Source organism: Hyperolius riggenbachi, chromosome 9 (assembly GCF_040937935.1).
Source record: "Hyperolius riggenbachi isolate aHypRig1 chromosome 9, aHypRig1.pri, whole genome shotgun sequence".
Taxonomy (NCBI): Eukaryota; Metazoa; Chordata; class Amphibia; order Anura; family Hyperoliidae; genus Hyperolius; species Hyperolius riggenbachi.
The window spans coordinates 151,778,695-151,792,076 of record NC_090654.1 but is presented as its reverse complement, the minus strand read 5'-3'; the positions used below and the strand labels follow the sequence as shown (position 1 = coordinate 151,792,076).

At 45.6% G+C, this 13,382-nt stretch overlaps 1 protein-coding gene across 4 annotated transcripts in view; it reads left to right on the top strand.

The window, feature by feature from the left end:
- TAMM41 (TAM41 mitochondrial translocator assembly and maintenance homolog) overlaps positions 1 to 13,382 on the top strand; it is a 666,331-nt gene that overhangs the window by 576,830 nt on the left and 76,119 nt on the right. For all 4 annotated transcript variants that reach the window (XM_068253613.1, XM_068253614.1, XM_068253611.1 and 1 more), the window contains one exon: positions 9,691 to 9,753. In XM_068253613.1, the coding sequence (XP_068109714.1) occupies positions 9,691 to 9,753 (63 nt within the window). The remainder of the gene's footprint in view (positions 1 to 9,690; positions 9,754 to 13,382) is intronic.

Genomic DNA, 13,382 nt, shown 5'->3' with positions numbered 1-13,382 from the left:
GTGCATGTTTTTACTGAATAACATGCTATGGGTCACAGAGAAGATGCAGCTAGTGGTGGATAAAGATGGAGAGCACTGTTCCATGGATTGACAGAGGAGCACACCCACCAGGATAGGTGAGTCGCTACTATGCTGGAGACTGCAGCGGACCCAGGGAGCACAGTTAAGTTGGGGGCAGTCAGCTCAGCACCCTGGGGCAATTTCCCAGGTTGCCCAGATTGTAGTGCAGACCCTGTCTATTTGTGCAGGACTCAGGCTTTACCTAATTGGAGGCGTTAACGTATGGCGTACACAGCCGTGTAGGGGTTTTACAGTTGGAAGCAAAAGTTTGGGCAACCTTGTTAATTGTAATGATTTTCCTGTATAAATCGTTGGTTGTTACTATAAAAAATATCAGTTGAATATATCATATAGGAGACCCACACAGTGATATTTGACAAGTGAGATGAAGCTTCTTGGATTTACAGAAAGTGTGCAATAATTGTTTAAACAAAAATTAGGCAGGTGCATAAATTTGGGCACCACAAAAAAGATATAAAATCAATAATTAGTAAATCCTTCTTTTGCAGAAATTACAGCCTCTAAACACTTCATGAAGGTGCCAATGAGAGTCTGGATTCTGATTGAAGGAAATTTGGACCATTCCTCTTTACAAAACATCTCTAGTTCATTCAGGTTTAATGGCTTCCGAGCATGGACAGCTCTCTTTAACTCACACCACATATTTTCAATTATTTTCAGGTCTGGGGACTGAGATGGCCATTCCAGAACATTGTACTTGTTCATCTGCATGAATGCCTTAGTGGATTTTGAGCAGTGTTTAGGGTCGTTGTCTTGTTGAAAGATCCAGCCCCGGCGCAGCTTCAGCTTTGTCACTGATTCCTGGGCATTGGTCTTCAGAATCTGCTGATACTGAGTGGAATCCATGCCTCCCTTATTGTGTTACATGCTGGTTTTGGGGTCCCGAGCAGTGGCAGTGCTCGGGGCCCCTGCCTGTCATGTGCACTAGTGTTTGCATAGTTTAAACTTCATTTGCAGCTCCTTATGCAGTTTAGTTAGGAGGGGGGCGGATGAGAGGGAGTTTCCTGCATGCTGGTGCCCCCTGCTGGTCATAGCCTTTGTCTAAATGCAACTGAATCCCTCTCCAATGACTGGCTGAATTACTCAGCCTCTGCTTAATTAAGTACTGCAGACTAGGTGTAATGTATTTGCACTTCTTATTGGCTGACAGGCAGTCTGCAGACTATATATAAGTGCTGTCAGGGAGTGAGCATTTCTTTTGTGTGTGTGAATCCATGCGTCCCTCAACTTTGACAAGATCCACAGTCTCTGCACTGGCCACACAGCCCAACAGCATGATGGAACCACCACCATATTTTACCGTAGGTAGCAGGTGTTTTTCTTGGAATGCTGTGTTGTTTTTCCTCCATGCATAACCCCCCTTGTTATGGCCAAAAAACTCAATTTTAGTTTCATCAGTCCACAGCACCTTATTCCAAAATGAAGCTGGCTTGTCCAAATGTGCTTTAGCATACCACAATCGGCTCTGTTTGTGCTGTGGGCAGAGAAAATGCTTCCTCTGCATCACTGTCGCATACAGCATCTTGTGTAAAGCACGCTGAATAGTTGAACGATCCACAGTGACTACATCTGAAGCAAGATGATGTTCTAGGTCTTTGGTGCTGGTCTGTGGGTTGACTCTGACAGTTCTCACCATTCGTCGCTTCTGTCTATCCAAGATTTTTCTTGGTCTGCCACTTCGAGCCTTAACTTGAACTGAGCCTATGGTCTTCAATTTCCACACTATGTTCCTAACTGTGGAAACAGACAGCTGAAATCTCTGAGACAGCTTTCTTTATCCTTCCCCTAAACCTTGATGGTGAACAACCTTGATGGCTCGCCCCCTCTCCCCCGCCCCTCTCAGTCTTCCTTCACTGAGAGGGGCGGGGGAGAGGCAGAGATACGCGCTGATTGACGCGCATAGAGGCGGCAGCAAAAACCACGACCAAGAAAGTCGTGGATTTTGCCTGTCGTGTACCCCGTGAGTTTGGGGTGATCGCGGGGGTTTTCAGCCGCGGGGATGCGGTGTTTTAACCACTTCACAACGGAGGGGTTTTACCCCTGAAGCACCAGCGCAATTTGTACATTGCAGCGCTGCTTCCATTCATTTTTTACTGTGATATGATTGGTTATTGGGGACTGGGGTCCCCATAACCAATCATTGCACTGCAGAGCGGGGGTGTGTGCGCGCGCGGGTCGCGGGGGCGCGCGATCGCGCGCTACACGTTTGTTTACATTAATGTGTTATCAATGGAGACTGCTTCTGTTTGAAGCAGCCTCCATTGTGTCCGCAATCGGCGCGTCTAATTGGATTTAGGAACGCTTGTTCCTAACATCCAATTAGTCACCTGCTGTGCTGGCTGGCTGGAGTGTGCGCGCGAGGTCCCCGCCCACTCCCAGCCAGTAAACAAATAAGTGCGCCTTTCTCCGTCCCTGGGGGTGAAGCAGTGCGCAGAGGGACGGAGAAATTTAGCACTGGGGGGTCAAGTGGTTAATAATGGTAATGAGGTTTTTTAAAATAAAAACCTCATTTAGGGAGACTTCAGAGTCTCTTTAAATATCAGGTATGTAAGTGGCTGACTCAATCCTGACTCAGACAGGAAGTGACTGAAGTGAAGATTTTCCCCTTTTTATCTCTTTCTTGCTCTCAGAAACCATTTACTGCTATAGGAAAGTGTTTTATCGTTGGAATTTCTTATCAGTGAGGGTCACTGTAGTCACTTCCTGTCTGAGTCAGGACTGAGTCAGCCACTTACATACCTGATATTTAACTCTTTCCGGCAGAGAAAGAAAAAAAGGAACACAGCATAGTTATTTGTGTGCTAGGCACTGTACATACACATGTCTATCTCATCATATCACATGTCAGTTCAGGTATCCTTTAAAGCCAATGGGTACCAAATTAAAAATAAAAAAGTCAGATACTCACCTAAGGAGAGGGAAGGCTCGGTCTTAATGAGCCTTCCCTCTCCTTTCCCGGTGCCCTCGGTGCTGCGCTGGCTCCCCCGTTCGCGTCCGCCGCCGCAGGGACTTCGGAGGTCTTCGGGAGCACTCGGGCTTCCGAAGACGGGCCGCTCTATACTACGCACGCGCGAGTGCGTCATAAAGGGCGCTCGCGCATTCGTAGTATGGAGCGGCCCGTCTTAGGGAGACCGAGTGCTCCCGAAGGCTACCGAAAGCTCCCTTCGGCATGCGGAAGTGGCAGTATTTGACCGAACTGGTCAAATACTGCCATGGGGGATCCTGCGCGGGACCGGGGACCGGGAGAGGAGAGGGAAGGCTCATTAGGACCGAGCTTTCCCTCTCCTTAGGTGAGTATCCGACTTTATTTTTAAAATGGTAAACACTCACTTTAAATACTCCTTCTCATAATTGGATTCACCTGCATATGTAGGTCAGGGGTCACTGAGATTACCAAGCCAATTTGAGTTCCAATAATTAGTTCTAAAGGTTTTAGAATCAATAAAATGACAACAGTGCCCAAATTTATGCACCTGTCTAATTTTATTTAATCAATTATTGCGCACTTTCTGTAAATCCAATAAAATTAATTTCACTTCTCAAATATCACAGTGTGTGTCTCCTATATGATATATTTAACTGACATTTTTTTATCGTAACAACCAACAATTTATACAGGAAAATCATGATGATTAACAAGGTTGCCCAAACTTTCGCATCCCACTGTATATCCATATACATATGTAGTATTTTGTGCGGCCCCAGATGCATGTTTTAACGTATTCAAACATGTCTGCTGTGTGTGAAAATGTACACATGCAGAAATGCATATGTTAACAGGTGAAATAGAGTGAACTCTGTATGTACACACCTTTACAATTCTTTTCCTTAGTTATGACTCTATAAAGTGCTCTGAACTCAGCATTTCTTTTTTTGCTCTAAAAGAATATTTACAGCCTTAAACTTTGGAGTGGAAAGCTCCTTCTGTTTGTATTTATATACAGTGGCTTGCAAAAGTATTCAGCCCCCTTGAAGTTTTCCACATTTTGTCACATTACTGCCACAAACATGAATCAATTTTATTGGAATTCCACATGAAAGACCAATACAAAGTGGTGTACACGTGAGAAGTGGAACGGAAATCATACAGGATTCCAAACATTTTTTACAAATCAATAACTGCAAAGTGGGGTGTGCGTAATTATTCAGCCCTCTGAGTCAATACTTTGTAGAACCACCTTTTGCTGAAATTATAGCTGCCAGTCTTTTAGGGTATGTTTCTACCAGCTTTGCACATCTAGAGACTGAAATCCTTGCCCATTCTTCTTTGCAAAACAGCTCCAGCTCAATCAGATTAGATGGACAGCGTTTGTGAACAGTAGTTTTCAGATCTTGCCACAGATTCTCGATTTGGATTTAGATCTGGACTTTGACTGGGCCATTCTAACACATGGATATGTTTTGTTTTAAACCATTCCATTGTTGCCCTGGCTTTATTTTTAGGGTCGATGTTCTGCTGGAAGGTGAACCTCCACCCTAGTCTCAAGTCTTTTGCAGACTCCAAGAGGTTTTCTTCCATGATTGCCCTGTATTTGGCTCCATCCATCTTCCCTTCAACTCTGACCAGCTTCCCTGTCCCTGCTGAAGAGAAGCACCCCCGGAGCATGATGCTGCCACCACCATATTTGACAGTGGGGATGGTGTGTTCAGACTTATGTGCAGGGTTAGTTTTCCGTCACACATAGCGTTTTGCATTTTGACCAAAAAGTTCCTTTTTGGTCTCATCTGATCAGAGCACCTTCTTCCACGTTTGCTGTGTCCCCCACATGACTTGTGGCAAACTGCAAATGGGACTTCTTATGCTTTTCTGTTAACAATGGCTTTCTTCTTGCCACTCTTCCATAAAGGCCAACTTTGTGCAGTGCACGACTAATAGTTGTCCTATGGACAGATTCCCCCACCTGAGCTGTAGATCTCTGCAGCTTGTCCAGAGTCACCATGGGCCTCTTGACTGCATGTCTGATCACCGCTCTCCTTGTTCGGCCTGTGGGTTTAGGTGGACGGCCTTGTTTTGGTAGGTTTACAGTTGTGCCATATTCCTTTCATTTCTGAATGATCCCTTAAACAGTGCTCCATGGGATGTCCAAGGCTTTGGAAATCTTTTTGTAGCCTAAGCCTGCTTTAAATTCCTCAATAACTTTATCCCTGACCTGTCTGGTGTGTTCTTTGGACTTCATGGTGTTATTGCTCCCAATATTCTCTTAGACAACCTCCGAGGCCATCACAGAGCAGCTGTATTTCTACTGACATTAGTTTACACACAGGTGCACTCTATTTAGTCATTAGCACTCATCAGGCAATGTCTATGGGCAACTGACTGCACTCAGACCAAAGGGGGCAGAATAATTATGCACATCCCACTTTGCAGTTATTGATTTGTAAAAAATGTTTGGAATCATGTATGATTTTCATTCCACTTCGCACGTGTACACCACTTTGTATTGGTCTTTCATGTGGAATTCCAATAAAATTGATTCATGTTTGTGGCAGTAATGTGACAAAATGTGGAAAACTTCAAGGGGGCCGAATACTTTTGCAAGCCACTGTATCACAGGCTTAGCTCCATATAAAAGTCACAGAATACACTATGAAAACACAGTATTCAAATTACAGTGTTGTGTAGTAGTCCATTTCAGGGTCCCACTCACCAGATGCTGAGGTCACAAAGACCTCTATGCGTCTTCGGGGGTATCTGGCCCCCGCCACCTCTCTGGCAAGTTCCTCAGCTCCCCGGCCACCTTTTAGGCAATGCCCAATCTGTAACTGCTCCTCCGCATGCCCAGTGATGTATGAATATGGGGGAGAAAAGAAAAAGGAAGACCAGCTTCCAATCGTGTAAAACCACTCTAGTAAAAATAATGCGGTGCAGTTCATACGGACTTACAAACTCCATTAGGCGGGGTCAACTCCCGGGTGGCTGCCGACACATACAACTTCCTAGTTCAGTCCGCGTGCACCACCGCTAAAAATCTGCGTAATGCCAACCAGCGTCGCCATAAATTGTCTTTTGTTTACATTTCTCTGGTGCTATAATTAGTTACAGCAAGCCACGTAACTGAAACAGAACTGTACTGAGCTGACAAGCAGAGACATATGAGAAATTTTCACTAGATAGCTTCTATATTTCTATATTAACTGAGTTTTTTTCCACTTATGGACAAGAGCAATTTTCACCTTTTAGCGCTCCTCCTTTTATTCACCAATAATTCGAGATGGCCCGAACAATTTGCCGGCAGACAGTTCCCGGCAAATTTCCACTGTTCGCGGTCAATTGCGAACATATGGCGTGTTCGACCCGCCCCCTACACATCATCATGGAGCCAAACGTTGATGATTTACCTCACATTCAGGAGACACATGGCAGCCAATCAGCTAGCTCCCCCTCCTGGACCCCCCACCCACCTATTAAAAAGTAGTTGCGGTGGCCATATTGGATTCATTCTCTGCTTCCTGCTGACTGTTAGTGAGAGCAGGGTCAGACTTGCTGCGGATAGGTAGGGAAAGCATTAGCTAGGCCTGTGTTCTTGTTCCTCATTTGCTGTGAAAGCACCCCAAAGAGCCCTTTTGAGAGCTAGTACATCGGTGGCCTGTGTTTTTTTTTTTTCTTGTGTGTGTGACACTCCACAGCCCACTGACACCCAGAGCTGTGTGCACACTACTGCTGTCGCTGCATTAACCACTTGAGGACCACAGTGGTAAACCCCCCTAAAGACCAGGCACATTTTAACTGAAATGGCCACTGCAGCTTTAAGGCTAAGCTGCAGGGCCCTCCCCTTTTCCCCCCACCAACAGAGCTCTCTGTTGGTGGGGTCTGATCACCACCCCAGGTGTTGTTTTTTTTTGTTGTTAGAGACTCTGTAACAATTTTTTCAGCCTTAGTTCTTCTATCCTATGAGTTCCTATGCCTGTTCTAATGTGCTGGGGCTTACTGCAGCTCTTCCTAATTACACTGTCTCTGTAATAAATCAATGTATCTTTCCTCTGTCCTGTTTGTCGGGCTAAGGCTTTGATTGTGTGGAATGTGCAGGGCTGCTTGTGATTGGTAGAAGCGATACACACCCTCTGCAGGCCCCCTGCATACTCACACACTATGCTTAGCTGAGCCTATTAGAAGCTGGTTAGTTTGTTTGTAAACATTGCCTAAAACTGTTAATTACAAGCCAGGATTGCAGCAGAGAGTGGCATAAACAGCACAGAGGGGCACAGGAGAAAATAAGGAATAGAATGGTATGCTTTTTAGTGTAAGAATATTAGCGTACAGATTCTCTTTAAATATTTATTTGTGTGTTTTTTACACAAAATATGCATTTTTTTGTTTTGTTATTCCCCTCCCTCCCTGCATCCAGCCAATCACGCGATCGGCTGTCATAGGCTTCTGCCTATGAGAGCTGATTGCTCTCTTGTCCCCAGTACAGCGCTGCTGCTGATCGCAGCGCTGTACTATGTGTTTAGACGGCAGTTTCACCATCTAACAGTCTCCCGAGCGGCAATTGCCGCTCGGATTCTAAAGAGGAGGCGGAGCTCTGCCCCCCGAGCAGGAGATGCGCGCACAGCCTGCGCGCGATCTCCTGCAAAACAGAGCCCCAGGACTTGACGCCAATTGGCGTTAGGCGGTCCTGGGGCTGCCGCCGCGGCCATGCCCATTGACGTTAGCCGATCGGTAAGAAGTTAAGTTGCCAGCACAGTACCACTCCAGTGCATTATTATTTCAATGTATTCTGATAGTACTATTGCATTTCTCTGTGTGTGACACTTCACAGCCCACTGACACCCAGGGCTGTGCACACTACTGCTATTGTTGCCACATTAAGTTGCACGCACAGTACCACTCCAGTGCATTATTTGCAGAAATGTAATGCGATTTCTGCCCTTTAGGGATTAAAACCCGACTTTGCATCAACTTCTTAATTTTTGTGAGACTTTAGGCATGGATTCCCCTCCGGCATGACACAGTCCAGTCCAACTTTTCCATCACTTTTGTGGCCAGAAACAGACTTAGGAAATAAAGGTGTATTTTTTCAGTTTTGTGTCCATCACTAATTACGAGCCCTTTTTTTTTTGCAAAACTAACAGTAATGACATACATATTAAAAAAGTTGAGTCCCTAAGGTAACTACCGTGTTTCCCCAAAAATAAGACACTGTCTTATATAAATTTTTGGTCCAAAAGATGTGCTAGGGCTTATTTTCAGAGGATGTCTTATTTGTGGGGGGAAACACTGGTAGTTTTCCTATACAAAATGTATATACTGCATGCCATGCTGAAACACAAGCAGTATGCACAGAGCTTGTGGTTTGCAGATATTGGCTCTCACTTACAAGAAATTAATTCTGCTGATCATGTGGGTAATGCTGGGAATACACAGTGTGTTTTTGCGGCTCGATTCTGCCGCCCAATCGATTCCCTGCTCGATTTTGCGCCCGATTCTATTATCTTCCATTCGTTTTTCTTATCTTTTCCCATTGTTCCCTATGCAAAACCGAGTGCAGAATCGATCGGGCGGGAGATCGGACATGTCAGAAATTATCAATCGAGCCATCTAAATGGCTCAAAAACATACTGTGTATTCCCAGCATAAGAGTCTATTTCTTGCAAACAGAGAACTCTGTCAGGCTCCCCAGAGCTATGATAGGATAAGTTGCGTGACCTGGGAAAAAGGTGAAGAGGTGAAGTGCTGCTGATGCTTATCACGCCAGATCAGGAGGGCTGACTCCAACAAAAACACAAATTGCCTGACACATATACAGGACTGTAGAACTTACATTATACTGCTGTTCTCCTGTATCCAGGCTTTGTATTGAGCGTGACTTGCTGGTGTCATGTGGGCTGCTCCTAGGGCTTACATTCGGGGGATGTCTTATATTTCAAGCATGCTAGGAATTCCTGCAAGGGCTTATTCTCAGGGGATGTCTTACTTTAGGGGAAACACGGTATTTATGTATTTTTTATGTAATTTTTTTTAAAGTATTTTATTTTGGTAAATATTGGAGGGGAGGTAAGGGGTTCATTTATGGGAATTTTAGTTAATGAGATGTCTATGTAGGCGTAATTTAACTATTTGGCCACTAGATGTCCCTCCACTTTATTTTGATTGTGTCTCTTTTACTGCATACACGTGTTATCGAAAGTAATGCGTGTATGCTTTCACTTTCTGTTTAGTCACTGAAACGGCATCTCATTGATGCCGGTTTCATTGATCACGGACAGTTAGATCATGGAATGGGAACTGTGTTCCAATTCATTAAACTGAGTACCAACAGGAAGCAGAGGGAGCGCGTACAGGGCTGAGTGGGAGTGTGCACAGCGGCGGTCACGGCGAGATATGGCTTATTTGCCCCTGGAGCCAAAATGAAGTCTCTGGGGGCATAGACATACTGTAACCTAAACATTAACTAGTTAAAATCTATGACAAATGCATTCGCAGCTTTTAGAGCAGACAAACTGTACTTTGGAACCTTGTAATTTGTAAACAGGCAATATTACTTGTGTACAAACATTTTCATACATCGAACAGTTTTATGCATAATGCAAGTGAAAATGAATTACTTTTTAATGTCACAAATTTGCTTTTCTATGATGAGTAACATCCATCTTCTGGCTCTTTTACAGCTATTTTTGGTATAGTGAAATCATCCAGTTTGGCTCAGAGTGCTAAAGGGATTCTTACTGCTGGTAAGAGATCTGTTACGAATCTGCCCACCTACTGTGTACTACCACTAATATGTTCTGTGAATATTTTCTGTAGTCTTTATTGGTTGTACCGTATTTCGCGCCGTATAAGACGCTCCGGCATATAAGACGCACCCAGGTTTAGAGGGCAAAAATCAGGGGAAAAAAATAATCGAAACCTGGTCTGGAGCGTCTACATATCAGGAGCATTTTGTACATGTCCTCCCCCAAATGATGTCCTCCTATGTTCCTCATGTGTCCCCCATGTGTCCTCCTGTATGCCCCATGTCTCCCCCCTGTGTCCTCTGGTGTGACCCCCTTGTCCTTCCATGTACTGGACTCCCCCCTGTGTCCTCCTGTCAGCCCCCTGTGTCCTCCTGTTAGACCCCTGTGTGTTCCTGTCAAACCTCCTGTGTCCTCCTGTCAGACCCCCTGTGTCCTCCTGTCAAACCCCCTGTGTCCTGGCAGCCCCCTGTGTCCTCCTGGCAGCCCCCTGTGTCCTCCTGGCAGCCCCCTGTGTCCTCCTGGCAGCCCCCTGTGTCCTCCTGTCAGACCCCCTGTGTCCTCCTGTCAGACCCCCTGTGTCCTCCTGTCAGACCCCCTGTGTCCTCATGGCAGCCCCCTGTGTCCTCATGGCAGCCCCCTGTGTCCTCCTGGCAGCCCCCTGTGTCCTCCTGGCAGCCCCCTGTGTGTTTTTGGCAGCCCCCGTGTCCCCGCTGTGCCTGGCTCGGTACCCTGCCTGCGCGTCTCCTCCCTCCCCCTTGTGTCTCTGTGGCCCCCCCAGTGCAAACAGCGGCGGCAGCAGCAGCTTACCTCCTCCATCTTGCCCGCGGCGAATGAAGACATCCGGCTTCTCCGTGCGGCTTCCTCTAGTGTCGGGCATCTAATGACGCGTCATCAATGACGCGTCATTAGAAGCCCGGCACTAGAGGAAGCCGCACGGAGAAACCGGATGTCTTCAATCGGCGCGGGCAAGATGGAGGAGGTAAGCTGTTGTCACTGCTCGCACGGGGGGGGGGCCACAGAGACACAAGGGGGAGGGAGGAGACGCATCAGGGGGGAAGCCATGCACAGCGGGGACAAAGGCAGGGAATCCCCGATGGCGGCGGGTCGGCGGTTCGTATTGGCGGGCTTTCGTAAGTCGGGGATTCCCTGCCTTTGCCGTATAAGACGCAGGGACTTTTTCTCCCCACTTTTTGGGGAGAAAAAGTGCGTCTTATACGGCACCAAATACGGTATATGTTTTGTATGTCACAGCCCTATCAAATGGGATTTTTGAATAGATACTTTGATAAAATTATTTTACTTTCTATTTTTACTATATTTACTTTCAAGCACAAAAACAGTCTAAATTACTCACAAGTTAGCATCATGTGAGCATTTGTAATAATATAACTTGTTTCTCTTTAAAGAGGAGCTGTCAGCCATAAAAACACATATATAAGTAGATAAATACTTGCTCTACTTACATAACATGCACTGTCCATGTTTCGATTTTAGTGATTTTTCTACAGTAAAAAAAAAAGAGAAAAAACTTCTTAGCATTTCCCATTTTAACTCTGGCTATTTTGAAGCCAATCTTGATGTCATTTCCTCCCTTACTCTCCTCTGCCTGATTGTGTATGCATTGCCTGCCCTCCACTATAGAAAGTGCATTATCTTAGCATTAGAAATATTGGCCAATCAGAGAGGAACAGAGGTGTAGGAGGGTGAAAACGGGAGGGAAAGAGGCTTCAGCCAATCAGGCTGAATTACTTAAAGAGAACCCAAGGTGGGGTTCTGACAATGCAATCCACATACAGAGGCTGGGTCTGCCTATACTGCCCAGCCTCTGTTGCTATTTCAATCCCCCCTAAGCCCCCCCCCTGCGCTCACCCATAAATCAAAGCCGTGCTGCCGACACGCAGCGTGTCACAGCGGGCTGTGTTTACCTCTGTACTGTCAGTCTGCCGCTCCCCCCGCCTCCTGCATAGCTCCGGTCCCCGCCCGCGTCCCTTCCCTCCCCGCTGATTGGAGGGAAGGGACGCGGGCAGGACTGGAGCTATGCAGGAGGCGGAGGAGCATGCAGAGTGACAGTACAGATGTAAACACAGCCTGCACAAGTGCGGCTGTGATTTATGGGGGATTGCAGAGCGCAGGGGGAACTTAGGGGGGATTGAAATAGCAACAGAGGCTGGGCAGTATAGGCAGACCCAGCCTCTGTACGTGAATTGCATTGTCAGAACCCCACCTCGGGTTCTCTTTAAAGAGGAGCTGTTAGGTATAAGGTCTCAGAGAAAATAAACACATATATCAGTAGCTAAAGATTGGCTGTACTTACATTACATATGCATTTCACTGTCCACGTTTGGATTTCACAGAATTTGTATATAGTATATGCAGAGATAGATGCTCCTGACAGCTCATGGCAGGCTCCATGTTTTTCTGTCAAATGTGTCGTCATGTCCTGCCTGCTTCCTGATCACAGATCAGCTCGTACTTGAACAACACAGTGTGCAGTGAATATTAATGAGCCATGTGGCTAGGAACAATAGCTGACTCCTGCAGTGTACTCTGCCCAGAGATTTATCAGTGCTACGGGCTAGACTGATTAGAAGCTGCTGTAACGTCTCATTAGCAGCCGAGGGGAGGGCCCCAGAATGCTTTGCAGTTTAGTATGCGGCTTGCGTCCTTATGGGTCTATAATAGCCTTTAAGATAAGCACACATCAAAGGTAACTGAGATTTTTATCTTCACTAATGGCTTTTGGGCTTCCTTCTAAACTGTTTAACACAGGAGAATAGAGGTTTAAATTAGCTTCTGCAGCCTGACAGTTACTCTTTAAGTCTGAGGGGAAAGTAGAGAAGCAAAAAAGGACAACCCTGCAACTTCCTTTGTGTGGCAATGTACCAAATACGAGTCAGGTAAACTGGGGAATGATCATTTATCAACAAGACAAGTAATAGTGATTTTAACTTTTGTATTGCCTGGTTCCCATCCTTATTACTTGTTTACCAGATTAAAATTAAGAATTGTTTTTTGATTTTATGCCCGACAGTTACACTTTAAAGAGACAGGGCAGAAGACCTAAGTATACGAATCTACTGCTCTATTCTGAAAGTGTCTGCTAAAAGACCTGTTGTTGTTTCTTGTCCTTTAAGAGTTTTCCTCTTCCTAATCCAGCCAGTTAAAAAAACTGAATTTTCCTTTTGAGTCCTACTGAATGCTCATGTGTGTGTATTTGTGTGAAAAAACTAGACATCTAGGTTGAAAAAAATTGTGCCCATTAAAGGGAACCAGAGACCGGAGAATAGAAAGAATCGATACTTACCCAGGGCCCAGCTTTACCAAGACCTCTGTGCCATAACTCTCGCCAAATCACGCACGCTTAAACCCTTGCTTCAGGCTCTCAGGGAGAAGAGCCTAACACCTGAAAAAGGATCCTGTATTTTCGATTTTCTGCATAGGGAAAAGGTTCAATTTGCTTTTCTACAGGAGATCAATCTTAGAACCCACCATATTCCCACTAGATTTGATCGTAGATTCCTGCAAGCATTTCATGCTACTTCTCCAACCTCCAAATCGAAAGGGTTCTCTATATTCATTCACAAGGACATCCCTTTTGTAGTGGAAGAGGTTGAAGGTGACTCAGA